Source organism: Apteryx rowi, unplaced genomic scaffold, assembly GCF_003343035.1.
Source record: "Apteryx rowi isolate R43461 unplaced genomic scaffold, aptRow1 scaffold_86, whole genome shotgun sequence".
Classification (NCBI taxonomy): domain Eukaryota; kingdom Metazoa; phylum Chordata; class Aves; order Apterygiformes; family Apterygidae; genus Apteryx; species Apteryx rowi.
This window is the reverse complement of record NW_020451160.1, coordinates 197,616-223,240: the sequence shown is the minus strand read 5'-3', so window position 1 is coordinate 223,240 and position 25,625 is coordinate 197,616. Positions and strand designations below refer to the sequence as shown.

General features: G+C 56.3%; 1 protein-coding gene across 2 annotated transcripts; it reads right to left on the bottom strand.

Moving 5' to 3' along the window:
* Positions 1-822: 822 nt before the first annotated feature.
* On the bottom strand, positions 823-24,701 carry CYGB (cytoglobin). 2 transcript variants are annotated; one of them, XM_026090408.1, is made up of 4 exons: positions 24,089-24,701; positions 12,382-12,613; positions 11,589-11,749; positions 823-1,709 (listed from the first exon to the last, which is right to left on the bottom strand). In XM_026090408.1, exons 1-4 carry the CDS (start codon positions 24,229-24,231, stop codon positions 1,388-1,390), a joined length of 858 nt encoding a protein of 285 aa, XP_025946193.1. In that variant the 5' UTR covers positions 24,232-24,701; the 3' UTR covers positions 823-1,387. The 2 variants fall into 2 exon arrangements, with proteins under 2 accessions (XP_025946193.1, XP_025946194.1); XM_026090409.1 differs by having other exon boundaries at positions 1,557-1,709; positions 11,621-11,749; positions 24,089-24,698.
* Between the last annotated feature and the right edge of the window lie 924 nt (positions 24,702-25,625).

Genomic DNA, 25,625 nt, shown 5'->3' with positions numbered 1-25,625 from the left:
ACCTATCGGTGTTGATCCCTATTGATAGGTCTGGAACTTGACAGGCATCGATGCCTCTCCATGCCGAGAGCTCTCCGCGTMGGTGGGTGCCRATGCCTCACCGACAGCAAAATTGGCCTAAGAGTGCCCCAAACTATTTTGGCGCCCCAAAATCTGTAGATACCAAACATCTGTAGGCACCCCGTTGCTATAGGTACCCCGTCTTCTCTAGGGACACCAACATCGGTAGATACCCCACATCTGCGGGCACCTGATCCCTCTGCCAGGCCCCCACAACACACCCGCTGGTGCCAAAGGGTGTCCGCGGATAGGGGGTATATTTGGACCATGGCTGCCTTCCCGACACCCTCCAGCCCTTATCACGAGACCTTTTTAAAAATCTGGCTCTTTAACCTGAGAGTACAGTTTGGGGGCCTGATTCCTGCCTTCTTCACCTGCTCGTCACTGGCTGAGCCGGAGGCGACATCACCTGGAGGGGACATCACCTGGAGGGGACGTCACCTGGGACCGGGGACGCTTTGCCACAAGGGACACAAATGGGCTTGGCAGAAACCTCCCAGCAGCAGACACAGCTCCTCCGGGCAGGACAGCCCTGGCAACCTCCTTCCTTCGGAGGAAAATCCATCAGAAACAAGTAGCCCACGTGGTCACGCACCACCGAGACCTTTGCATGTGCATCTGCAACGACATTATACATAGATAGGTACAAAATACATTGTTCAATCACGAGTATAATGTTATTTATTATTAATACAACCCCAAAAGCTCTGCTGGCCTTTGTGTCTGGACATTTGTTCCCTCTTCCAAGGAAACAACAAAAAAGAGAGACAGCATTTGTTTTTATTCTTTGAAGTAGATAAAGAAGGAACATTAATGATTTCATGCTATTGCTTAGAAATGTATCCCTAAAACAAATCGCTATTCTATCCTGCTTAAACATAAAAATACGGTAACGTAACAGAGCCTGACGGCTGTTTTATTTCAGAATCCGTTTGGACTATCAGCCTCTAGGCTGGTTAAACGCACCAACAAGAGCGTCTGAGAAGTGTCTATCTAAAATTTCCCCTTAAGGCAAGGATGCTTGTCAATTTGAAAACTAAAAGGATTAGCAATACGCATCAAGAGCTCCTGGAGTGTTTTGTCGCTGATGAAACCTCCCGGAATCTCAGCCGGTGATGAGCAGGTACGAGGCGAGACCCTCTCCCGCGCAAGGCAACCAGACCCCGCGTTCGTCCCTGCGGCGAAACCCTGGGGGAAAACCCCCCAAAATCAGCTACGGCCAGATGCGAGAGGGACCGGAATAAGGTCCATCGTTAAAAACGACAGATTAATTGCGAATAAGGGGCCGCACGTCTTGTGCAGGGGGACAGCGAGCCTGTCGTGGGGCTCAGGTGGTCTCGCTGCGTCTCGTGCTCAGCTCTGGAAACAAAACGGGCTTTTTTTTGCTGTTTTCTTCCCAGTCCCCGGGCGCGCGGCGCGGGGCTCTCCGCGGCTGGGGAGCGCCAGCGCTCGTTAGTCCCGTTACGAGTCTCCCGAGGAATCCCGGGCTGATCTGCAYGGACGGAGCGGCCAGTGGGAAGGAGACGGAGGCAGGTCTCTGGGGTGCTGCGATTCGGTGCCGGGGGTCCGTCGCGGCCGGCGGCGGCTCAGGTGGCCGCCAGCGGGTCGGTGGCTTCGGCGCTGCTGCCTCCGCCATCGCCCGGCGGCTCCTGCAAAACCAGAGGGCAAATCTGGCCAGTTTGCCCAGCCCTGAGGGTTGTGTCCCGTCCCCCCCCAGTGCCATCCCTGGCGGAGACGCTTCACCATGTACGGCCTCCCTGGGAATTACGGACCGACGGCACCGTCTCCGACTTGGCACAGCAGTCCTGGTCACGCTGCCCTCCCCACGGGGTGCAACGCTCAAGCCTGGCCCCATGGTCCCCACGGCCCCTGGCATGTCCCGGTGTCCTGGGACTGGGATCAGAGTTCCTCCCCCGTGGGAGACGGGGCCGGAGGATTTGTCCCCGGCCTGGAGAGGGAAGGGGGGAGCGGAGCAAACGAGGAAGGGGAGGCCGAAGCCGCCTGCTCCCCCGGGAGCCCGTCGCCTCCTCCCGCTGCCCTCGGCTCTGCTAGCCTTCAAAAGTGCCTGGGAGAAGAGAAACCCGGCTGTAAATTAGCCCAGAGGCTTTTTCAATTTCAGATGTGCACTTTCCTCCCCCTCAGCGCCGTTATTTAATCTCTTGGCTGCCAAACTCCCGGGAATTAATCTCGGGCCGCACTGACAGCGTTTACATTCAGCGCGGCTCAGATAAACCATATCAGCCAGTGCAGATGAAGAGGAGACAGGGACGAGGAAGGAAGGGACACGCTCCTGGTTAGCGTCAGCCCTGCCAGGCTGTTATTTTTCCCTGCTGTCTTGCTTCCTGAGCGGCTTTGCTCCGAGCAAGGAGCTGCGAGGGGATTAGAGAGGAGAAAAGAGGCCCCAGCTCTTCAACAGGTAAAACCGAGCTCAGCCGAGCCCAGGGCTTGCTCAGAAAGCCGGGTGGTCGCGCACGGAGGTTCGTACAGCACCCAGCACYGCGYACTKCAGGGCAAAGCCTGGGGCCCCTGCRTGTCCTCTCSATGCAGATAAGACAKGAGRAAAAGAAGGGAAATGTCCTTCAAGACGGCTGGAGCCTGCAGACTCGGTCTCTGAAGGCTTCTCGCCCTGCATCGCCTGGGACGTAGGAGGATCCCGGGCCGCTAGCAGAGAGCGCTGAGCGTGCCGGAGCTGATTTCTGCTCTCGGGGCTCTGCCGGACCAGCCGGCTCCCTGAGCCCAGCCGGGATGAGCACAGCTCTTTTTCAGTGCACTCATGAGGCGCGAGTGGCGCTTCCCATGCTCGGCGCTCCCGGCTGGCCCGTGCCGCAGGGAGAGCGTCGCACAGCCTGGGTGGCTCCAGAGGAGGTCTTGGCACAGGAAAGCACGTGGGCGCTTGGGGCTCACCCCTGCCGCCTGACCGTGTGTCCCTCCAGGGCTGGAAGGGCTGCTCTGGACTCCCTYAACCAAGCGAACAGGGCTATTTTAGGGCAGTTTGGGGCAAACGCAGAGCCGTTCTAATGCTCTTGACCGAGCTTTCGAACATGCTCGCCTCTAGGCAGGCTCATTCGAATAACGCCCTGGCACTGTCCCCAGCCCACGTGCTCTGCAGAAGGACGRCTTCTTCACACCGTGAGCTCGCTAGGGCTATTTCTTAATAGGCATTTTCTCAGCACGCTCATTGCAGCTATTTACACAGCTCAGCCTCTTTTTACCTTCCCCTTGTAGATGTGTTTCTGTTCATCCCTTGCAGCAACCTCCTGGCTCTCACCTTTGCTATAACTGGACCCAGGAGGGCAGCTGGGCTCCARTTTGGACACGTGTCACCTTTAAGCTTGTACCTGCACTGAGCTCTTGAGTTTGCTCCCAAGACACCACAGTCTCAGCTGTTTGCAGCCCCTTGCTGGGTTCCCGGGGCGGTTGGGACGCTGGCGAGCCAAGAGGCGACGCGTGCCTGCCTGCAGGCTGGTTGTCCCCAGCATCCCGTCCTGGTCCCCAGGAGCCAGCCAGGGACACACCGGGCACGGGCTGCGAACCAGCCATGCTGGACACGGTGAAACGTGGGGAAAACCCCGGCAGACTAAATCCCAGCAGCTCTGCTGCCAGCTTGCCGCTGCGCTGCTTTGCTGTGCAGGCCTGGTCCCAGCATGACCGCCACTGCCACCCCAACTAATGAAAAGAGCAAAGGGCTGCTTAAATATTTTCTCTCTGCAAGGTGATGCTGAAATTCCCAGCTCCTTTTCAACAAGCCACTGGGAAAAACAACCCCATGTTAATGATTTCCAGTCAGCACTGGTTCTGGCTAGCCTCAGGCCAGTGTGCGAAGGTCTAATAGCTTCATGTCCCCACCACAAACTCCCCTGAGCTTGCTGATCCTTTCACTCATGATTTCCAAGCCAATGTTTCACATCTGCAGCATAGCAGCGTGCGGGCTTTGCTGACCATTCGCTTCCGCCTGAAAGTATATACAGGATGTGGTGGAGACTCCAAGGACGGTTTATTAATCACATTAACAGCACCAAAAGATTTTCCCGAAAAAGGCACAGCAGAAAAAGACAGATTAAACCAGGCCGTTACTCCCTTCTCCGGATGGGTTGGCTTTTGGTTCCCTTCCCCGAGTGGTGCTTTGGCCGTGGCGGGCTTGGCTTGCTTTGACTATGCGACCTCATGGCTTTCTAGCTCACCACCCACATTACAACCTCAGACTGGGGCCCTAAGCCTGGATTGCTCCCATTAAAACTGGCCCTGGCTGGGTGCTAGTGGTTTCTATCACCCCAGTGGGATGAGCTTTCCCATCCCTGACTGCCCCGACCAAGTTGTGCTCATGCCCTTTTATTGGCATCGTCAGAGAGGAGCACAACAAAAACGATCACTTAGATTTCTTTTCCACATCATGCATCCCAAGGAAATGAGGCTTATGGGGCCATAAGGAGCATCTGACTGTCTTTCTGTCCATCAATCCTCTGCCAGCAACTTCTGAAAAGGTTGGCCAGTGTCAACCAAATCTGACCGAGGTCTCAAATACATCCCTACTTTGTAAAGCAGGGAGCTGGAAAGACCCAATGAGGGAAACCACGACATGACCCAACCATGCTGGGACCCAACCCGCTGCAACATGATTCAGCCATAGCATCAGGCATGAGAGGAGCCGCATGGGACAGAGCCACAGAAAACTTGGCTTCTGCTGCTCAGGGAACTATTTGTTATTTTTAAAGGCTGGGAACCATCTCAGTCTGTGGAGGTCATGGGTGATGTATCTTGTGGTGGTTACCACTTCAGGTTTCACTTCCAGCTCCACCCCACAGGCCCCCGAAGCAGGGGGGAGCCTCTGTTTCCATGCCTGTCCAGCTGGGAGGCATTGCTCCCGGATTCACCCGGCACAGAGCCATGAATCAGCCTCACCACCGCCGTTGCAGATAGTTCCCATCAGTCCCATACAGCTAATCCTCTCGGAGAGCACGCCAAGCTGGCCGGGGCTGGCTAGGGCATGAGACCATGTATCTCCTGATGCATGGAGATTTGCACAAGGAACCTGGAAGCCAAGCAGAGAGCACGGAGAAGGAAACGGTTCCCCACCAGCGGGCACAGCCTGGGCTTGGTTTGAGCCCTCCGGCCGCAGCCTGGTGGCACCTGGGCACCCAGGTGTGGGTGATGCCCAGCCCAGCGGGCAGCCCTTGCCCCCGCCGCGCCGGACCCCTGGCCCGAGGTGCCCCCCGGCAGGACGGACGCGGCCCACCAGCCGCCTCGCAGGGGACCCCAGCGCGAAAGAAACCAGGAAGAGATCCAGCGGTTTGAGCGATTTATCCACCGAAGATACAAGTTTCAGTTTAATAACACCATTCCGTCCGGTTACAAACATACTAAAAACCTACAAAAAGAAAAACAGTTACATCCATCGTACACTAAACGGCATGTATAAAACCAGCACGGAAGCGCCGAGGAACACGTACATGAACAGTATCCGTAGCAGTATCGTTAACAGTAAAGACACAGAGTTACATCGGACCACGCTGGCTCACGTCTGTGGGTCACTGTGGGACTGGTTAGAGACATACTAACAATTAGAGACAACTTCAGCTATGGAAAATAGTTAGCGTGACAGTCTGTTAAATAGGTCAGGCCCACACGGGTAATTTTATCCCTCTCTTTCTGCTAAGTTGGTCCAAGCTTAGTCAATATTTTTTTCCCCTTCCTTGCAAGCATCTGCCTTTCTTTCTGCCGTCACTGGTGCCGGCCCCGAGCAATCCTCGCGCCGACGTTAGCGCGACAGAGCGGTTTCCTACAGCGACGGGCAGGGAAGGCTGAGCTCTGGTCTCAGAGTCCAGCGAGCCGAATTCTGGTCCCCACTGAAGTCGGTGAGCGCGTCCCCAGGGAGCGGAGGGACGCTAAGATCCCCCTTGCCGGATCGAAGGGGATCAAAGCGGCAGAAATGCAGCAGCATTTCCCCGTCAGAGTCTGCGAGTTTGGCTACCCTGGCCGCGGGGTTTGGGATCGCTGTAAGCGAAGGCGATGGAGATGGTGCAAGGTCCTTAAGGGCTCCTTGTCTAAACGTCCCTGGTGACTTCAGAGTATTTCTCTAGACGTATATGCATATATGGAGGTATATATATTTTATGTGCTAGCCATGAGTATGAAGAGACAGAGAGGACAGGTCTTTGCCTCATCCGGTACCTAATGCTTCGTTCTCCTTCGAGCGCTGAGCTCCATCTGACCATACATGGTGTTGACCTTCGGATGGGCAGACACGAGCCGATCCGAGCGGGTGTCCCTAGAGGGAGCCGAGACGAGGGGCTCAGGGCTAGACTCTACCCTGGGGACAACCGTGCTCGGCTGAATCCCTCCCCTTTGACTCAGCATCCATCCTGGGGCTGGCTGGGGGCTACAGAGACGTTCCCACCTTGGGCACTGGTTCCAGCCTAGCCCTCACGCTAACGCAGGGCACCAAACTGCCACGGAGCAAGGAGGCCGGATCCTTCCTTGGGATCTTGGAGTCTTCCGCAGGGGTGCCCCTCCAGGGAAGGGGACAGCACGGCATGTCCCTGGCAAGGGCTGCTCACGGAGGGCCTGAGCTGTCCTCAGCATCATGCTGCCCCGGGACGTGTCCAGTGAGCGCTCAAAGCTCAGTGGCATGACTTGGCCCCGCTGCTGCTCACCCGTGAGTTTTTGAGGGATCATTCTGCAAGTCGGTTCCTACCTGCCGTCACTACAGACAGCAAAGCCAAGCCCAAGGCATGTGTGGGCAGCGGCCTTATTGCAGCCCAGACACATCAGGGGCTGGAGAGGCTGCTTGAGCGTGCCGGGAGGCAAAACACCTTGCTCCAGTGAGCAGGGCCCAATGGGAAGAGCTGAGAAATGGATCCCCAGCTGGCTGCGACCAGCTTGGATGCAAACCAGCTGCCTGCGCTGTAACAGGGAGCAGCTGTGCATGCATGTGCATGGGTGGGCAAGAGACCCACGCTCGGAGCCAGGACCCGTCCTCCCTTTCTGCTTGGCCACACTGCATTTTTCATCCCTCTGTCACTCTGGAATTATAATTTTTCCTTTTTCCCTTCATTTTCAACTCTCCTCAGATGAGACTTCTCCCAGTTTAAGCAATGCCTGTTCTGTGTTGGGGGTGGCAAAGAGGGGGCGTTTGCTTTATCTCTGTCTATTCCCTTAGCAAACTCTCCCCTGGCTGCCCTCCCTGCTTCGTTTTACTTCCTACAGAGCTGGTAAAAATAAACATGTTTTTGTTTGCATATATTTGAATGGTCTGCAATTTGGCTGATGGAGTGGATCCTCAAGGGACAGCAGCTGTACACATCTGGATTTGATTTAGAAAAATATGCCTGGAAAAAAAACAAGCCCAACATACACATGTGTGTGCGCACAGACACACACAGCGTCACAGAGCGTGACTGTCTGGGGGTTCGGGAGCGCCTGTTTGTCCAGAGATGCAAAAAAAGAAGAAACTAAGCCACGTTCAAATGTCCTCCGACTCTGGGGCTTCCCTTGGCTGCAGCGATGCCCTCAAGCCGATGGAGACAGCCCCGCTTCGCTTGCTGGAGGGTAGCAGCCTGTCCCCAAGCCCAGCTGGGGGAAGCAACTCTTGTTTCTTTAAAGCCAGGAGGATTGCTGCTAACTTCTGCCAGGCTCGATCCGAGCCCAGCAGGGAGGGAGAGGAGAGGAGAGGAAGGATTTCCACTGAAAAACAAAATTCCCTTCTAGAGCATGTTAACCTCCAAGGTTAACGCGTGAACTTTGCCTAAATACGAAACGTCATAGTTCTGACCTGGTCCCATATCTGCACAGCCTGCAGAGTACATGAACTCATCAAAAAACCACACTGTTGACCCCAAGGTTTTGGCAGGAATCGGTGAAGCTACCCAGCGAGCAGGCAGAAACCCTGACGTTCGTGCTCCCAATGCTCGCGGCTCTGTTCTCGCGCTGGAACAAAGTCAATGATTTAGCAGGTCCTTTCCCATCTGCATGGGCCTAGCCCTGACACCGGCCAGCTGCAAGCGCAGCTGACGTTTGAAATACATCTCTGCAGAGGGTGCAAAGGATGAGCAGCCACGCAGCCGTGAGCCAGAGGTGTCAGCTGTTGGCACCTTCATGCGCACAGGCTGGTGGGCTGAGTTTTGGGGGGATGCTGACGCTCTAAATTATAGCCCAGCCCAGCTCCAGCGAAGTCACCATGCACCCATCCCTTCCTCATTCGCAACCCTTCCACCGTGCAGCAGCTGCATGCTGCCACGGCAAGGGAAGCTGGACAGCCATACCCTGAGCTGCTATTCCCGTTGGTTATGCCCAGGTCACTCCGGGAGGGCAGCTCCCAGCTGGAACTCTTCTATCAGCTTGTTCCTAGCTATGGGACATGGAGAGGAAAGAGCTGCAAGGCAAAAGAGCGACTGCAGCGGGGTTGGTTTTCATACCAGTTCTGGGCCCAGATCACAAGGGATCTGGGAGGATCTGGTCCCTGGAAGAGGTCTGGCCCTACCTTCCCCACCAGGCAGGAGGAAGTTCAGGATCCTGCTCACTGTTTGATTTGGAAAACCTACTCCTTTCCCTGGCAGAGCTGTTATTCCTTGCTCCGCAAGGGAAGCGGTTTCCAAGAGGCCTGAAGACTCTTACCCTGGTGGTTTCCTTGCAGCCCTGCTCTACGTGGCAAAAATAACGGGTGCGAGTGGAGGAAGGCAATGGAGCACCACAGTGATGGGCTGGGGAGCATGGCCAAGTAGCTTAGATTGTGCCACGAATCCCCTGTTGCCCAGAGCCCGGCTGCTGGGCAAGGGGACAAACTCCGGGCTGCGTAAAGCAGAGCGCAGAGGAACCCAGAGATGAACACAAAAGGGAAAGACACCTTCTCCTGAGCACCCTGCCCTGGGGCAAGGCCAGCCGTGGAGGGGAGGAAGGGCTGCTGGGCAGCACRGCCGGAGGAGGAAGGGGGAGAGGCGGCCATCTGGCAAAACTCACTGCGTCTAATACTGCCTCCAAGCAGCAGCTCACCCTGGGTCTAGGACAGAGGCACACAGTGGTCATACCAGCTTTGAAGGCAAAATCAAGGATGAGAATGAGGGGAAACAACTGTTCAGTAGGCAAATGGGGTAAGAAATGGTAAGAATTAGCTCCTTGCAGTGCTCGAGATAAAGAACTTAATGCAGTCCCTGCTCAAAGGAGCTTCTTGCCCAAAGTAGTCCAGCGCTCTCCATTGCTTGTTGAAGGGCTGATACAAACGAGAGAGGGCCAAGAAGCTTTTTGGGGCCAGCACAGTGGCAGAAGGGCCCATCCTGCCAGGGCATGGAAAGGGGAGTCTCAGGTGGGAGAAACCTGCCCGACAGGTAACATCGCTGGAAATTAAATGGGAAAAGAAGAGTGAGCAAGAGAGGAAAGAGTTGAGGCAAAGGGGTGCAGCTGGAAGAATGAGTCAAAATAAGAGGAGGGAGTCACTGTCCCTGCCTTGACCGGGTGGCAGACATTGGGCTATCCGCAACTTCAAATTGTGTCGTTTGACTCAAGATTTCCCAGAGGGCTCCAACACACCAAAGGCACCCTGTGCCAGGCCCCCGCCAAGTGCGATTTAGCTCCGCTCATCATTGGAGGGCTCCTGAATGCAGGATGGGGACCTGCACGAGACCTGTCCCTGCGGCCTCTCAAGGCAGAGGACACATGGCCACCAGCAGCTTTCTGTCTCCTGCTACAAGAAAGTTTCAGCTTTGCAGGGAACAGCAACATTATCTCGGGGAAGGAGCAGAACTAGACACAGAGTCAACATCTAGGAGAGGAGCCGGTCTCCCCTGGAAGGCAGCCGCTTTTGAGGGCAGTAGTGGTTGGAGGCCAGAAGAAATCTCAGAAGAAGGGAGCTCTCCCACACGCTTTGAATAAGTAACATTGCTGTTAACATTTGAGCTAGAAGAATAGCAGAGATATTTTAGGGTGTCACTGAGGAATACCAGGTGGCAAGGATGCCAAAGCATCCTAGTGAACTTCATGTTTCATCCCCAGACTTTCACCCATTGATACCCAGAGCATCCTATAAAACAGAGTCTGTGTGCGATAGAGGGGATGTGGCTATCCCCTCCTCTTCTTTTAGTAACCAAAGGGGAAACTGAGGCAGAAAAAATAAGCAGACTTGCCCAAAGCTTCAGGAAGAGCCAGTGTTGGAGGCAGGAGGAGTGCTGTGACCGCACTGCTCCCACTGCAACCACATCTCACTGGGGTCACAGAGCCCTTTGCCAGGACCAGGCAGGAGGATTGATGGTCCATGAAGATGCAAGCTGCGTCCTGCATGGAAATATTTCTACCAGGCACTTTATTTGAAGGAACCCAGTTTCACCAGGGCAGGAATATGTTCTGCATAACAAGGGATTTATTTATTTTAGCGGAGCAGGGACCTTTCATCACACCCAGGAATCTGTCCTGGTACACTCACTTCATCTTTCCCCCCTCCTGAAACCAGCCTGAATTTCCCTCCTTGCAGAGCAAGGCAGAGGTGCCCTGGCTCTACATCCCTCCATCTCCCTCCTCCTGGCTGCCAGACAGACCGACCAACTCACGCCAGCTCCTGGAACGGCGGGCAATGGCCAAAGCGTAACACATGCTGTCCGAGCCGATTCGCACGCGTGTCCCTGCCTCCTGAGGCAACCCCAGAGGAGCTAAGGGGAGACAGATCGGCTCGCCAGCTCCCTGGATCTGGTACCTGTGCCTGGTGCATAGCAGCCAGCGGCTACCGGCACGAGGGATCCAGCTGGCTTGCAGTGCCAAGCTGCAGGCCACGAGGGGCAGCTGCCCCAGATGGGTCCCCTCCTTCCCCGCTCTCACACTGGAGATGAGCGGCACGTCTCTCCTGTCCCCTCGCTCCCTCCATCCCCAGGACAGCACAGTTTGCAACAGATAGCCAAGAAGCGGGGCTTTGGATGAAGAAAGATGAGTGCTGCTGCTGGACCAGCGATGTACAGTGATGTGCAGCTCTGGCTGCAGCCGTGGCGAATCCAGGCCTGCCATCCTGGGAGGCAAGTAGAGAAAGTGCAGGCAAAGCAAAGCATTTTCATTGCCAGCTGGGCAGGAGAGCAGCCTGCAGTCCCGATAAGCACCACATCCCCAAAAGGAAGGAGCCAGGTTTACCCGGGGGCTTTGCACAGAAAACAAGGGTCATTTCATTCGTCGGTAAACAGGGCTGCACATCACTACCTTGCAGCAGGATTTGTGCAAGGGAGTTTCTCAGAGACGGTATAAGCGAGGCGCAGGGTTTGGGAAGGTGGCGACTGACAGGCCAGGGCTGCAAGATGGAGCCAACAATCAGCTCTCTCCCCTCTTCCAATGTCCCCTGCCACTGCTTCACCCTGACCCACCTACACCCTCTTTGTGGGTTTTTTTTTTTTGGCTTGTTTTGTTTTTTAACCCCATGGAGATCAAATTTTGACTTGGCAGCTAACAGAGCTGGTGCCACCGGGCTCCCCAGACTGAGCGAAGATCTTGAGAAGAGACCAGAGTGAAGTCCTGGTGTGAGCGAATCCCTCCCTGCCCCTTGCCCTTCCCCACTSTCCGCTCACAGGGTGGCGTTCGGATACTGCGCCCAGCCCACCTCCTTGTACGCCGCCGTCACGTGGGTGTAGATGAGGGTTTTCATCTTGGTCCAAGCACTGTGCACCTCCGGGGTGAAGTCATTGGCGTATTCTTCAGCAATTACCTCCAGCATGACACCAGTGAGTTTCTGGAGGGAGGGGTATAGCATGAGGTTAGTGAACTCTCCAAGGAGCAAGTAATAATGAATTTAGCTCTTTATCCTACAAAAAAAAACAAAAAAAGATCATCAATCCTGTTACTGAGTTCTGGGAACTGCAACTCTCTGCCCAGCCCTCTCCAGGACTGACAGAGGTCTCTCAGCTCCCCCAGGAGACAGGCAGCTGCTAACCAGCTCACCTGGGAAGACGGTGGGAGGCTGAGACACAGACAGAACCCTGTTTGCATTTTCAAGCATTTCCCTAGTTTTGGCACTTCAAATTTTTTTAGTCCCTTCCATCACACTCGATTTTGAAAAGACCTCAAGAGGGGACATATGGCCACCAGCATGCCTGAAGAGGTGGCTGAGGACACCATGAGGCAGGTTTCCCTAGGCAGGGGAATCGCTGATGCCTGATGTCCCAGCGATGGCTGCATTTGGAAACGCTGGCCTGCATGGGAGAACGTTGCAGTGGGAAATCACAGCCATGCAAGGAACAATCCCTGCAACCAGCCAACCTCCTCAGGAGGAGGACAACCAGGCCTGGCTTGCCACAGCTCCCTCTCTCCTGCCCTCTTCCTATTTTCCAAAGCATCCCAGAGATTTTTGCTCCCATCCTTTACCTTAAAGTAGATGGGCTCCACTTTGTGCTTGAGGGCATGGGCCTTGCCCACCAGGGCCAGAATGGAGGAGACCTTTTCTGGGTCACTGAGGTTCTCCACCACAGTGTTAATGGCACCCATGACCCGCTGAGCGTGCTTACGCAGTTGCAAGCTCCTCTCCATCTCCAGCGGGTCCTCCATATGCTTGAACTGGCTGAAGTACTGCTTGGCCGATGGGAAGTTGACAAAAAACCTTCAGAGAAAGGAAAGACATTGAGTACAATCAGGAGTGCGGGAACAGGTTGAGAGGCTGAAGCAAAGCATGAAGTGGTGGAGAAGCTGAAAACTACCCCACTGCAATCTAACACAGCCAGGGTTGCTTTTCTCATTGAATTCCCTGCAACTGCAGTGTTCAGCTGCCTAAAAATCAGTAGGTTATTGCCTTTCTTCTAGACCTTCCCTACCTGCTAGAAGGGCCTCCCAGCTGGATTTTCATCTGCCTGAGTCAAAACCAAGTTCTTTATCATTATATTCAGCCACTGGTGTGACTGGTGTGCCACGTGCTGTATACATTCACACATGCCAAAACATCACATCTTGCCGCAGAGAGCTGGGAACAAGCACACAAGTCTCTTCCTTCACCTGAGCCAGTCTCTCCCTGCCTCTCTCGCCCAATCTACCATAGCTTCTTAGCCCACTGCACCTTATACCTGTACCACCACCCCAGAGAGCTCACTCCCTGATCAGCTACCTCCGGGCTTTCACAGATCTGGCCCATCCAAGAGTTTCCAGTAAGATTTCAGCCCAGAGGTCAGGGTGCAAGGCACCCACAGCTGCTGGGTGGTTGAGCTCACATTGCTGCTRCTCTATGCCAGGAGCCATTTCCCTCAGCTGCAGCAAGAAGATGTGCTCAACACCCAACTTTCCTGCCCAAGCTCCTGAGGATCCTCTTTTCTGCGGGATAAAAATCAATCCCAACAAGACACAGCTGAGCCAAACAGAGCTGTGGCTGCTTTTGAGCTGCTGAGCCATGCTCAGGAGTGCCCTGAGGTGCCCAAGGGTTGTGCATCTGCTTACACTCCTGCTACATCTCCTCGCTGGGGAAGGATGGCCATGCCCTGCTCCTGCATCCCATGCTGCTTTCCCAGGGGCATGAGGCAGAAATGCAGCTGGGAACTGGGTGCCAAGAGCCCCTGCAGAGCAAGGTCCCAGCTCTGCACCTCTAGCAGGAGAAAGCCTTGTCCAAGGGGCTTGAGGGTGATGGAGCAGGAGCYGATGGACCAGGCCCACTACTGTGGGCTGTTCACAGCCAGGACTGTAGCTTGAGTTGCTTTAACCGCCCCTTTCCACTGGATTTACACCGCAGAGAACAGCAGCAGGATTTGCTCCCTCCTTTCACCCATCTCCCTCCCTCCAACTCCAGACATCGGCAGGTTGGAGCAGCTGGACTCCCTCTGCCTCTTTTCGTGCCCACGTTCAACTGGAGGGGAGCCAGCGGCGGGCGCTCGGGAGGTGGCAGACAGCTCCTGGGGCCGTCCCTCGATGTCTGCTCTGTCCCCAGCCCCAGACGAATGTCTCCTGTCACCCACCTGCCTCCTCCCCTCTCCCAGGCTGCCGAAACCCCCTCCCCAAGCACGATCCCAAACCATGCCACTATTTTCCAGCCTGCTCCCAACCATTGCTCCCTCCCTGCAGCACCGAGTGGCATCATTTTCCCTGGTCCAGGCTGATTGCAATTTGAGGATCGGACTCATTTACCACCTCATTATCCTCTTTCTCGCCCCCCCTGTTTCCTTCCCCCGCTCTGTTGGCTGCGAAAGATTCGGGGCATTGCCAAGAGCAACGTGAAGCAGCGAGTGGAAGATACCGGCACTTCTGTTACTTCCCCGAGACATCTGGGATTCATCAGATGGCCCAAAATAGGTTTTGGAGGTGTGAAGGGTGTGCGGCAGAAAGGGTGGGGGAGGCAGGAAGGTGGAAAGGAGGGGGACAAGGTGTTGCTTTTAAAACCCGAGGGGGGGCCCCATGACAAAACTCCTCCTGTTATTGCACAACCTCCCCCAGGCAGAGCTCAGAGAAGCTACTCCTGCCACATCTGTTCCCTGTCAGGAGAAATTTCCCCAGCTTGGATCCCCTCCAGCTCCTGTCACCACAGAGATTTTCAGTCCGTCTCCTTCAGTTCAGAGCTGTCGGAGATGGGGGAGAGGCCATCAGAGCGCGAGGTGGTCGTGGTCGGGACACTGGTCCCCACGGTCCCACGCAGAGCCACCCATCGGCTATGTGAGCCACGCTTGGGGCAACCAGCATGACCAGGCCCCCAGTGATCGCACCCCGCTCATGGGATGCAGGGCTTCCACCTGGACTGTTTCCCAGCAGAAGGACAGATGTTCTTCTCCATTTTAATGGGACCATTTTTCCTGCATCCTGCCTCCCTCCGGGAGCTCGAGCTCCTTCCTCTGTCCTGCTCTCTCCCTTCCTCCCTCTCTCCTGCGCAATCTGTTGCCGTCCCCGAGCCGGCAGCTCGCGCCAGCCRGTGCAGATCGATGCCTCTCAGCTATCGACAGCTAGCCGCCCTTCCAAGGTCACATTGAAGCTCTGCGCTGTCCCTTTTGGAGGCTCTTCTCCTCCCTGACGCCCAGCTCTGGAAGCCATCCTCCCTGGCACGTCAGCCTGCTCTCCCCATATTTGGGGTAAAAGTGAGACCAGCTGCCTAAAAAAATACCCTGCTGCAGGTATATATGTCTTTATGCTGAAGCCTCCAGTCCCTGTTTGCCACCAAAAGGTCCCTGAAAAACCTCATTTGAGTTCAGCTCAAGGGCACGATGTTGTGAAGACCAAAGGGAATGGGCTGAGAAAAATTCAGTCTGACTCGCACTGTCTTTCAGCAGAAGGCACATAGCCAGGGAGGGAAACGACTCCTCCATCATCAGAAATCCCAACATCCCCCCCCTGCAAAGAGAAGGACAGAAGAGGTGCTGCCAGGGTGGGCGCCCTTCATGAACGCAAGCTGAGGGCGAGGGAGGTTGCCTCTGTCCGATGGTATCACGTCTATCTCCTCTGCCGTATTAGGCATGCAATACCAGGACCAAAGACTGAGCGAAGCCAAGGAGCCCCCCGCCGGGGTCACACCAAGCCAGCGAAGGATCCAAGTAACTGCTTTCCAACCCTTCTTGCTTTGCAGACCCCAAAGGTGGCACCTTCCATGAGAACTGAACCCAGTGACCATGCTCTTCTGAGGGACCTGCAAGAGGAGGCTGAGAGCGGTCCCTAGGGCTGAGGAAGGAGGCGCAAGACCTTGCCATGCCCTCACTGGGGCTGGACAAACTGTGCCAGGAGTACACGAAAGCAGCAAAACCCAGGCTCGCTTCTTCATACCTCACCCTGGCAACACAGAAGAAGGCAATGCACGCTTGATGAGGAGCAAGGGTGCAATGTCATCCTACCCTGCATCGAGTAAGTGTTTTTAGCCTTACGGGTCCCCTCAGCATAAATAYAGGAGCTCCACTTTGTGCAGCTCACTGCCCCGTGCGGAAGGGCACGGGTGTTTTCCCTGGTTCATAGATGGTAAACTGAAAGCGAGAGGAGCCAAAAACAAGTCCCTAAAGTCAAAAAGGAAGTCAGTAGCCAGCCAGAGGCCTGGAGCCAATTCTCCTTGGTTAGTGCCTCCTCCTTTCTCTCTACTGGTGCATAAAGTCAAGCACTTGCAGCAAGAACTCCTGGCCTAGGCCTGGAGGAAATATTTGAGCTGTCAAAAAAGGAACGAGCCCAGCTCAGTGGTAGCTGTGAATAAACACAGAAGATTAATTTAACACAAAGGTTAAATATAACCAGAGGAAGGGAAAAAAGGAGGAAGAAATAAAATAACTCAAACAATAGTGAATTAGAAGAGGTGTTTGTTGTTGGTTTTATTTTATTTTTTTCCTCTCTCCTCCATCTATAGAACATTTTTCTGCAGCTCAGACATCTCAGGCTCTGGAATTTTGTTGGCTCATTGTGTGTGTGTGCGTGCACACGTTGGGCTTTTTTTCCCCCCCTTCATTCAAGTCATTAAAAATGATATTTACCACTGCATATCACACAAAATTATGATTGATAGAAAACAGATGCCTGAATACCAATCTCATTAAATTTCTTTTTAAGCGGTTCCATTCTGCACTCGCTAATTTGTATTCTGAGTGACATCTGGACTGAATGGACAGGATGTCGGAATTGTTTTTCCTCTCTCTTTCTGCCCTTTTAACAACTTTAAGGACACAACCTTTACCAGTAGCAGAGCCAAAGGAAATAATTAAGGTGCAAACCACTGCGGTCACTGGGAACCTGCTTTCTGTCCAGTAGAAGAGATGCCACTTATCACATTCTGCCCTCCGTCCCCCCTCTGCCCTCAAGAGCAAAGAAAGCAAGGAGGAAATCTTCAAGCCCAGACATTTCCTTCCTTCCCCGCGCCCAGGACCGGGGCCAGCTGGAGACACGACACCTGCGTGCTGCTCGCTTTGTTATCCAGCAGCACTTCAGCTCTCCGTGCCTCATTTACCCTGTTTGCAAACGGTGGAATAAAGATTGCTACTGACCCCTACACGTTGCTGGGAGACCTTTAGATGAGCAGACCGGGGCATGCAGCGAGCATCTGTAGACTTTTTTGTTAGATTTTTTTCCTACGAATACTTTCAGATTTTCTCTCTCCTAATCCCTCTACATGAGCAAAACTCTGCCTAAAACAGCCCGAGGGCTCTGCGAGCCCCTTTCCAAACCTCTCCCTCAAGCTCCTTCCTGCTCCGATGCCTACAAAGCAGCTGATGATGGGTAGGCAGGTGGTGTGTAGCGACTGCTATTTATTACGCTCAGGACTGTCTCACTGCTTCGCCTGCACATTCCTGTGCTTCTCCCAGCCACCTGTAGTCTATCAGCTTATTTTTAGACTGCAAGCTTGCTGGGGCAGGGGCTGCTGGTGGCAGCAAGGGTTTACGGCTCCTAGGCCAAGGAGAGAGAGGTCTCAACCATGCCGTCACCACTGGCCAGCGAGACAGAAAAAGAAAAACGTAGTTAAAGCCAGAAGAGGGGAGTCTCTCCATGCCCCCGTAGAGTCCTCTTCTCTTGGAGGGCTCAAATGATGGTGGAGGGCAGCACCCTGTGCAGGAATGCAAAGGCTGGAGGGAAAAGGGCCAAACCCTCATCCACAGGCAGAGGCTGAATTTGATTTCTTACACAGCTCACTGAAAACAAGAAAAGTGTCACTGGTTTCCTCCAGGTAGAGCCCCCGTCCCGCCCCAGTGCCTTGGGAACAGGCTGCAGCCACCTCCTTGGGCAAGACAGAGAGCAGGCTCAGAGACCTCCTCGGGGCCGTTTTGGGAGCCTTGCATGGGCTGTGCGACAGCCGATGGGAGGTGAGGAGGCCCATCCACTCTGAGGAGGGGGTCCAGGGATAAAGGTGGGTTTGTCTGTCCAGTTTTGTCTGTAAAGGATCTCATCACCTCCAGTCCCTCCAGCTCCTTGCCATTAGCCAAAAAAAAAAATCCTGTCCTACTCAGGAGTGTTGGGGCCACGAGGCTCAGAGTCAAAAATCATCCCTAGATGCCTCTGACCAAAAGGTTTTCCAACAGGCCTTTGATTGCCAAAGGTCCTTGTAAGCCCCTGCCTTCATCCTTGACATCCTCATCCAGGCCACCACCACTGAGCTCGCTGTCCCTGCCTGCGTGCTGCACGGCCACCGACCGTCACTGAGCCTTGACCCCGTGCTGGGGCTCCTTTCTGCGCAGCATCGGCAGAAATGAATATCATGAATATACTGCTCTATCAAACACGGTTAACACGGTCCAACAGGGTCAGAAGTTATTAGGAAACAAGGCTGAAAAAAAACAACTCAGAGAAACTCTCCTCAAAGGAAGGTGCATGTGGTCCTCCAAGAGGCCAGCAAGGAGCTCACCAGAGCCTGTCAGCACATCCCGGCCCCCCAGGAGCAACAGAAGTGCTTGGGGATGGAAAAAAAAGGCCTGGAGAGCACCCGTAAAACAACCCCTGGGACAGCAGTGAGCAGGATGTGCTAGGACACAGCCCCAGGGCCAGGGACCCACCATCCATCGCCCCACTCCAATGTCTGGCGGGTCCAAATGCAGAGCCAGCACAGGCCTCCCCAAAAGACCAGTTCCTCCACAAGCAGGTCGCTTCTATCCCCCCTCCCACAGAAAGCAAATCCCTCCCTGCCACCCGCCTTGCCTGCTCACCTCCAGGAGCAATGGAATCACAGCATCCCACTTCCCTCCATCTTCATTAGATCAGGGGGCACCACCAGAGCCCCCAGCAGCCCCAGTTCAGAGACTACAGCCTCCACTCACACACTACAAACCCTCTGTCCTAACACTCTCTGTTTTCATTTTCCAGGATGCAGAAAACCTGGGTTTTCTGCGGCTCCTGCAGCATCTCCTGGTGAGGGTCATTACACCCATTACGCTCATTTGGGATGAAGAGATTGGGACCTGCTGCTCAGCAGCCTGCATCCCGCTTTCCAATGGCCTGGGGGGGCTTTGCTTTCAGCTTGCACATTTGGGGCTTTTTCAAATTTTAATTTTTAGGAGCGCAATCCCCAAAGTCGGACTGCCAAGGGCAGCCCACAGCCAGCTCCGTGCACACCAGGACTGTCCAGCCCCATCCTCGCCTAGGACCTCGGGATCCCCAGCACCTCTGGGCCACCAGCCTGTGCATGGTGCAGCCTCGAAATGAGTCCTTCTCCCAGGCTTCGCATTTCCAGCCTTTGCCTCTCTCGGTGGGGGGTGCCGGTGCGGTTTAACCGGCAGTACTCGCCGTTCCAAAGCCACGCTCAGCTCCCAGCATTTGCCGGCGATGCCAGGGATACCCTCACATTTTTAAGGAGCGCGGGAGCTCCTAGAGCCGGCCGCAAAGGCGGGCTGCACGGTGACGGGCATGCGGCTCCCTGCTCGCCTGCCCTGGTGCCACCACGGCAGCCGCGCTCGCGGCGCTGCTTAACAGAGCTGAGATTTGCCCCTCGCCTCCTGCTCCGGGGCAGGGATTTTGGGGGCTGGTTCCAACACACGCAACATTTCCTCAGCCAAAATAATACAGGGAAAGCGTTAGGCCTCCCCGTGCTGTTGCTTCCCGTGCACAGGGAAGTCCCGGAGCCCCTGGCAGCCAGATGTTTCCAGCCCCACGCGGCTCATGAGCATGTCCAGGGTTGCACCAGTGCCGGGGTGGTTGCAGGGATCCCCCGGCTCCTCCTCGAGCCCCTGCACAAAACGCCTCTCCTCAGCGCCGCCGTAGAGCCCCGTGGGCAGGCGGGTTCGGGAAAGTTGGTTTTCTGCTCCTAGTGCGTGCCGGCATCCTTTGGATGCAACGGATCCTTTTGATCCAACGGATCGACCGTTGTCAATGGAGCAACGTTACCCTGCTCCCTCCGCAGCTGAACTGCTCGGTCCCGCAGGCTCTGTGTCTAGGTTGCCCTTATTAAACCTAACCCCCCTTTTTACCATTCCTGGAGGGGGGCAGGGGGTTGTTATTTTGAAATGTTCCTCTTGCATGTCCTCCTTACCGGAGCAGGGAGTCCTATCGGGCTCAGGCCGTCCTTTTCTCCTGAAAAACATCCGTTCACATTGACCACAGTGATTCACGCGAGTGTGATGGACCAGGGCAGAGGGACATCGCCGCGAAGAAGCCTGAGCTTTTCACCGTGCCCTTTCCAAAACAAAGTATTAGAAGGAGGTAGGGGGATTTTTCAGAACAGCTTTGGTCTGAAATGTATCTTTTTGCAGCCAAAAAAGGCCGAAGAAAACCTGAACGAAATACGTGTTGGCTTTGGCTGGTAGCTGGAGAAATCACTTCTTTAAATGTCATTTTGGGGGGGATTCAACACATTTTTATTTGATTCAGCCAGCTTGAAAAAATAGGTTTTCTGCATAGCCAGACTCATTACACAGGCTCTTTGGTATTTTAACCTAATATTTAGAGTAACGTCTGGTATCTGGTGGGCGCTTCTGCATTTCAAAGCTCTCTGCAGACCGTCTGTGTCCAGGTGCGGTAGCTCAGACTACGCAGCTATCGAAACCCCAGAGCCCCAATCCTGCACTGGCTGTGGCCAGGAAAGGAGGATTCTCTGTGCTGAAAAAATTAAAAATTTGGGGATTTTGGAAGAGGCATTGGGCCTGGAGCAGAGCTGGGGGGAACGGGAGTGGAGAAGCCCTGGAGACTCTGGTGGCCGTGTCCCATCTGCTGGCTTCTTGGCACGATTTTAACCCTTGGGGTGGATTTGCCTGGCAGCTAATGGAAAAAAAATCCCTGGGTTTTATCCCCCCAAGCCTGAAGGGATCTATAACGTTTTGGGGTGCAGAGCGAGCCCCCCAGCCGCCAGTGCGGTGCGGGATCGTGGGAGCGTGGGCTCGGAGGGTGCTTGGGGACCAGCCGCGGTGTCCCCACGGACACCCACCGAGCGCGGCGAGGGCTTCTGGAGACCGCCGTGCTCCTCCACCGCCAGGTCTCCAGGGGCGAGCGCTTTCCGAAAAGGCCTAATTATAACTATTCTGAGCTTACAGATGGGGAAACTGAGGCTCAGCAATGCACCCGGGGTCTTGGGGAGGCCGGGTCTGAGCCAGAGCCGAGGTCTCCAGCCACCCCAGCTCCCACATGGGAGCGACCCAGCCAAAATGCACGGCCCGAGTCCGGCGGGACTCCGTGCCGCGGAGGTCCCAGCGAGCACCCGAGCCACGTCCCCCCCGGCTGCGGCAAGGGTTAAGGCGACGGGACCGGCGGCGTTATCCGCAGAGACCTCCGGTTCCCAGGAGGAAGACGAGGGCGCTGAAGGGATTGTGCTTCCTCCGCAGTGAGGCTCCTCCGCGGAGGAAACACTCAATTAGTGACATAGCTTTAACCGCACAGCTCAGATTCCCAGGATCTGGCGGCTGCTTGGCCAAAAGTCCCTATTATTAGTGTTTGTTCCCCCTCAGATCCCAGAGGCTCTGCGAGATCGGCCCCCCCATGCCAAAGGGAAGGGATTTGTGGGGACTTCAGGCAACGGCCTCGGCCCCGGGCGCTGGGAGCTGCCGTCCCGCTCGTGCCTCGGTTTCCCTGCCCGCAGGGAGGAAAGCGCAGACGAGGCTGGAGGCAGAGAAGGGAGCTCGTGGGCAGGGGAAGAGCAGCAGAAGGAGCTGGATCCGTATGGAGACACACGGCGGGTTTCCTTTGGGAAAGGCAGCGCTTCCCGGCATCGCCGCCTTCCCGCATCTGCCCTCCCTTGGCCGAACCCCCCCAGAGCAGGATCAGTCCCAGACGGGTTTTGACCCTTTTTGTCTAGAGGCAGCTGTAAATCCTCAGCTCTTCCTATGGGAAAAAAGCCCTTCCCTGCCCTGAGCAGCTCCTGGGATCCTGCTGGCGGAGCGGGGATCAGGTTCCCGGAGTCGAAACAGGGAGCGAGAGCCTCGGTGGGCAGATGAACGTGGAAACGTGGCTGCTAATGGACTTGCCTGCTTTCACCGGATCCCGCGYGCCCCCGGCACATCCCGCCGTGCCTCGGTTTCCCTAGCGAGGGGCTCCGGGATCCCCCGCTCTCCCGGCAGCGCAGYGGGTGCTGGCTGCAGGGGGCCATTCCGCCGGTGCCGGTGCGCGCACACGACCCCCCCGCGGCGGCCGGCGGCCCCCCTCCCCGCTCCCCGCCCCGACCTTCGGAGCTGCTGAATCATTTCTTGGGAAGTGGCGACGCGGAGCGCTGCTGCCGCTCGCCCGCTCCGGCTCCGGCTCGGCCTCCCCGCCGCCTCCTCACCTGACCCAGTTCTCCCGCGGCCGGTGCACGGGCTGGGGTGACGCCAGCCCTCCCGCGGTCCCCACGGGCCCCGGGGAGCGTGCACGGCCTCTCAGGACCTTGCACCAAGCATCATGGAGAAATCCTCTCCCTCTCCCTTTCCTAACCCCCCTCCAGCTCACGGGGGCCTGGTGGAAGCAGCGGGTGCTGGTTTTAACTGGGACATGCTGGGGTAAGGCCATACCCAATGCCGGAATGGCTCCGGGCGGCCGGGTTCATCCCAGGTGCCGAGGCGGTCCTTCCCTGCCGGCACGGCGGTGGGGAAACCCCTCGCCGCGGTGCCACAACTCCCTCCGGAAAAAGAAAATAAACAAAAATAAAATAAAACTGGACCAGAAACTTCTCCTGGGAAAGTTTCAGGGGAGACCAGAGCTGGGCTGCGGCTGGCACCCTGCTGCCCCGGCCCCGGAGCCGGGCGAGCGGGACGCTGGCCACGCGCGCTCGAGGCCAAGCCTGCCCGGCCACCTCGTCCGCCACGTTCACCGGCCTGGGAAAAGGGGACCCTGGCGATCCGCCGCCTCCGCCGGGTTCGGCGCTCGAGCCAGGCCCCGGCCAGGCTGCGCTCCCGTTTCCCCGCCGGCCGGGCGGTTTGCAGGGAAAGCGGCTGCCAGGGAAAGGCTGGGGGCTGAACTCGCCATGCACCGGGTGGAAATCCCGTCCTGCCGAGGTCGGGGCTGAATTCCCACCGCCTCCGGGGCGAGGTGCCGTTCCTGGGACCTCCAGCCCTCCCGAGTCGACTCCGCGGGGTGGGAAGCCCGGAGGGAACGGGCTCAGATGTGATCTGGCTCTGAGAGGAAGGAAATGTTTGGAGGAGGCGGCGGAAGGGGGGACTGAAATGTCAGTTTGGCTTCTCTGCCGAAGGGGGCTAGGAAAATCCCGTTGCAATGCTGGCAGCTGGCCGGGAGGAGAAGCAGCTCCGCTCACCGGCACGTCTGTCCGGGGGGAGTCTGCTCCTGGAAGATCCCATGGGCTCGGCGCGCGAGCTCTCAGCCTCCCGGAAAACTTTTAGGGGATAAATAGCGCAAAGCGCGTCCGTCTGCGGGGTCTCCGGTCGCCGGCTGGTCCCGCGGTCCCTGCTGCAGGGGCAAATGTGGGACATCGCAACCGAGCCTCCCGCCTCCTAGCTGGGGTGTCTCCGGCTGCATCCTGACGCTGGGAGCCGGAGCAGAGAGATCCCTGCTTTGCCGGCCCCAGGACGGATGCAGGGACGTGGAGGCTCCTCTCTCCCGCCAGCATCCTCATCCGAAGCGTTGCCGACCAGGCATTCCTCGGCCAGCGACGGCAAAACCAGCCGGACCCTGGGCTTTTTTAGCCGCAAAGCCCCATCGGCTCTGCTCCGGGGCCCCCCCGGGGGTCTCCGGGACCCCCCACTCCCGCCGAGGGCCCCGGCCCCCCGTGCCGGCGGCCCGTTCCAGCGCGCTCCTTCCCGCCGGCGCTGCCGCCTGACGGACAGATGGTGCCCTCGGAGGCACACCTGCTTGGGTCTGCGTCTTGGCTCCCGACTCGCGTTATTTCACCCGCGAGCCGGCTACGGACAAATTCCAGCAGCACGGCTCCGAGCCGGGAGCGGGGAGTGGAGGGGGGGGGAGGAAAAGCACCCCCCGGTGCGCCGAGCCCGGCACCGCTCTCCCCTCCTCCTCCGCTCGCCCACCTCCGCGCGCCTCTAAGGTGACCTTTCCGATGGAAACAGCTTGCCACCGAGTCCCGGTGAGGCTCCCCCGCTGCCCCCCGCTCCGGCGTGCGGGAATCCGAGGAGCGCTGCGGAGCCGTCCCCGCTCCGAGCCCAGCCCCGCGCCCAGAAAGCTCCCCGCTCTCTGTCATCCCCTGCATTTTGGTTATATATATATTGCTCTGCCTATTTCTTATAGCCACGGAGAGGGATTTTAGGTGCATTCGCTCCTTCCCTCTTTTTAATTTTCATTTAAATACCTGATGAGTATGGAGACCCCGACGTCCTCGCAGTTTGCGTACACTCTGCTCCATGTCTCCTGAATAACCTTCTTCTCTGCGTCGGAGATCTCTTCACTTCTTTCCCATCTCTCGATCTCCATTTCTCCCTGGACTTTCTCCATGAAAAACAGCCGGCACAATCCTCCGGGAAGCCGGGAGGAGATAAAGAGGGATGTGTGCGAGCGTGCGTGCGCGTGTGTATCCTGCGAGCAGAGACAAGGTGTTTGCTCGGCGGGCGGGCGGGCGGGCGGCAGCGTCTCTGCCTCTGCGTGCGCGTGTGCGTGTGTGTGTGTGTGTGTGTTTATATATGCAATTAAAAAAGAAAAGAGATCCTGGGGGTTTAATGCGTGCGATTAGATTTGAGATCCCCTAGTGCTGTCCATGGCTGTAGTCAGCTGCAGCTCGGCTCGGATGTGTACGACTGACTGATGGGAAACTGCCTAAAAGTAAAATATTCCGAGGCATTGCAAGACCAGCCTCTTCACCAATGTGTGAACGTGAGCTCACTTTCTCTCTCCTCCTCTCCCTCTCGCTCCCCCCTCCTTTTCCTTTTTCTTTTTTTTTTTTTCCTTCCGAAAGGGAGAGACAGGGAAGAGGTTCTGGGCAACATCAGGACGGTGCACGCAGGGGGGGGTCATGGCTGGAAGTTGGTTTTTTTTTTTTTTGCCTTTCAGCCCTTGTAAACAGCTCGGAGGAAATGCAGAATCCAAAGTGCCCGGTTAAACTTATCCCAACAGCCGGCTCCGCTGCACCCTGGCTCTTCGCTTTCCCCTGCGCTACCTTATTTTGCAAGCGGTCGTGCTTCGAACGAAAAAGCCTTGCTTGCCTCCGGTTTCCAGGCTGTGCGGAGCTGGGGCGAGAGGGGAGGGCGAGATACCCCTGGTCGCTGAGCAAATGACTGTCCGTCCTGCAGGGACCTTTTTAATTAGCAGAATTTGCTCTCCATTCTCGTTTCGGTACCAAATTGCTAAGGGATCTAGAGTCAGGGCACTCGTGAAATGAATGTGTTGTTGCTCTCCTGAGATTGCACTGTTTCTGAAAGCATCTCGGCAGGGAAGCGGAGCACGGGAGCACCTCCRCATCGGGCTTTCTGCTGGATCTGTGCGTGCGTTTGGGTTGTTTTTATCCAAACGACGGTCCCGACTCRCTAAAAATCTGGACGACAATCTGTAGCCCAGTCCATCCGCACGGCGAGAAGGAAAATACTACGCGGACTTGTAATAACCGACAGTCCCCCAGAGGGGGATCAGAGACAAGAGAACYAGCCTGTGAAAGAGCGTGCGTGCACAGACACAGCCCGTGCGTGCCCTCTCCCCCACCGCCTTTGCACACTCGTGGAGGAGCGAGCGGGTGGACGGACAGACGGACGAACCGGCAGCTGCACGGTGGGTGCACGGATGCCCAGCACTCCGGGCGGCGTGCTTTGCACYGGGGTGAAGAGCAGAGCCGTGTGGCAGGTGGTTCGCCTCCCTGCAAGGATGCTCACCACGAGCGTCTTTGGAGCTGGAGCCCTGGT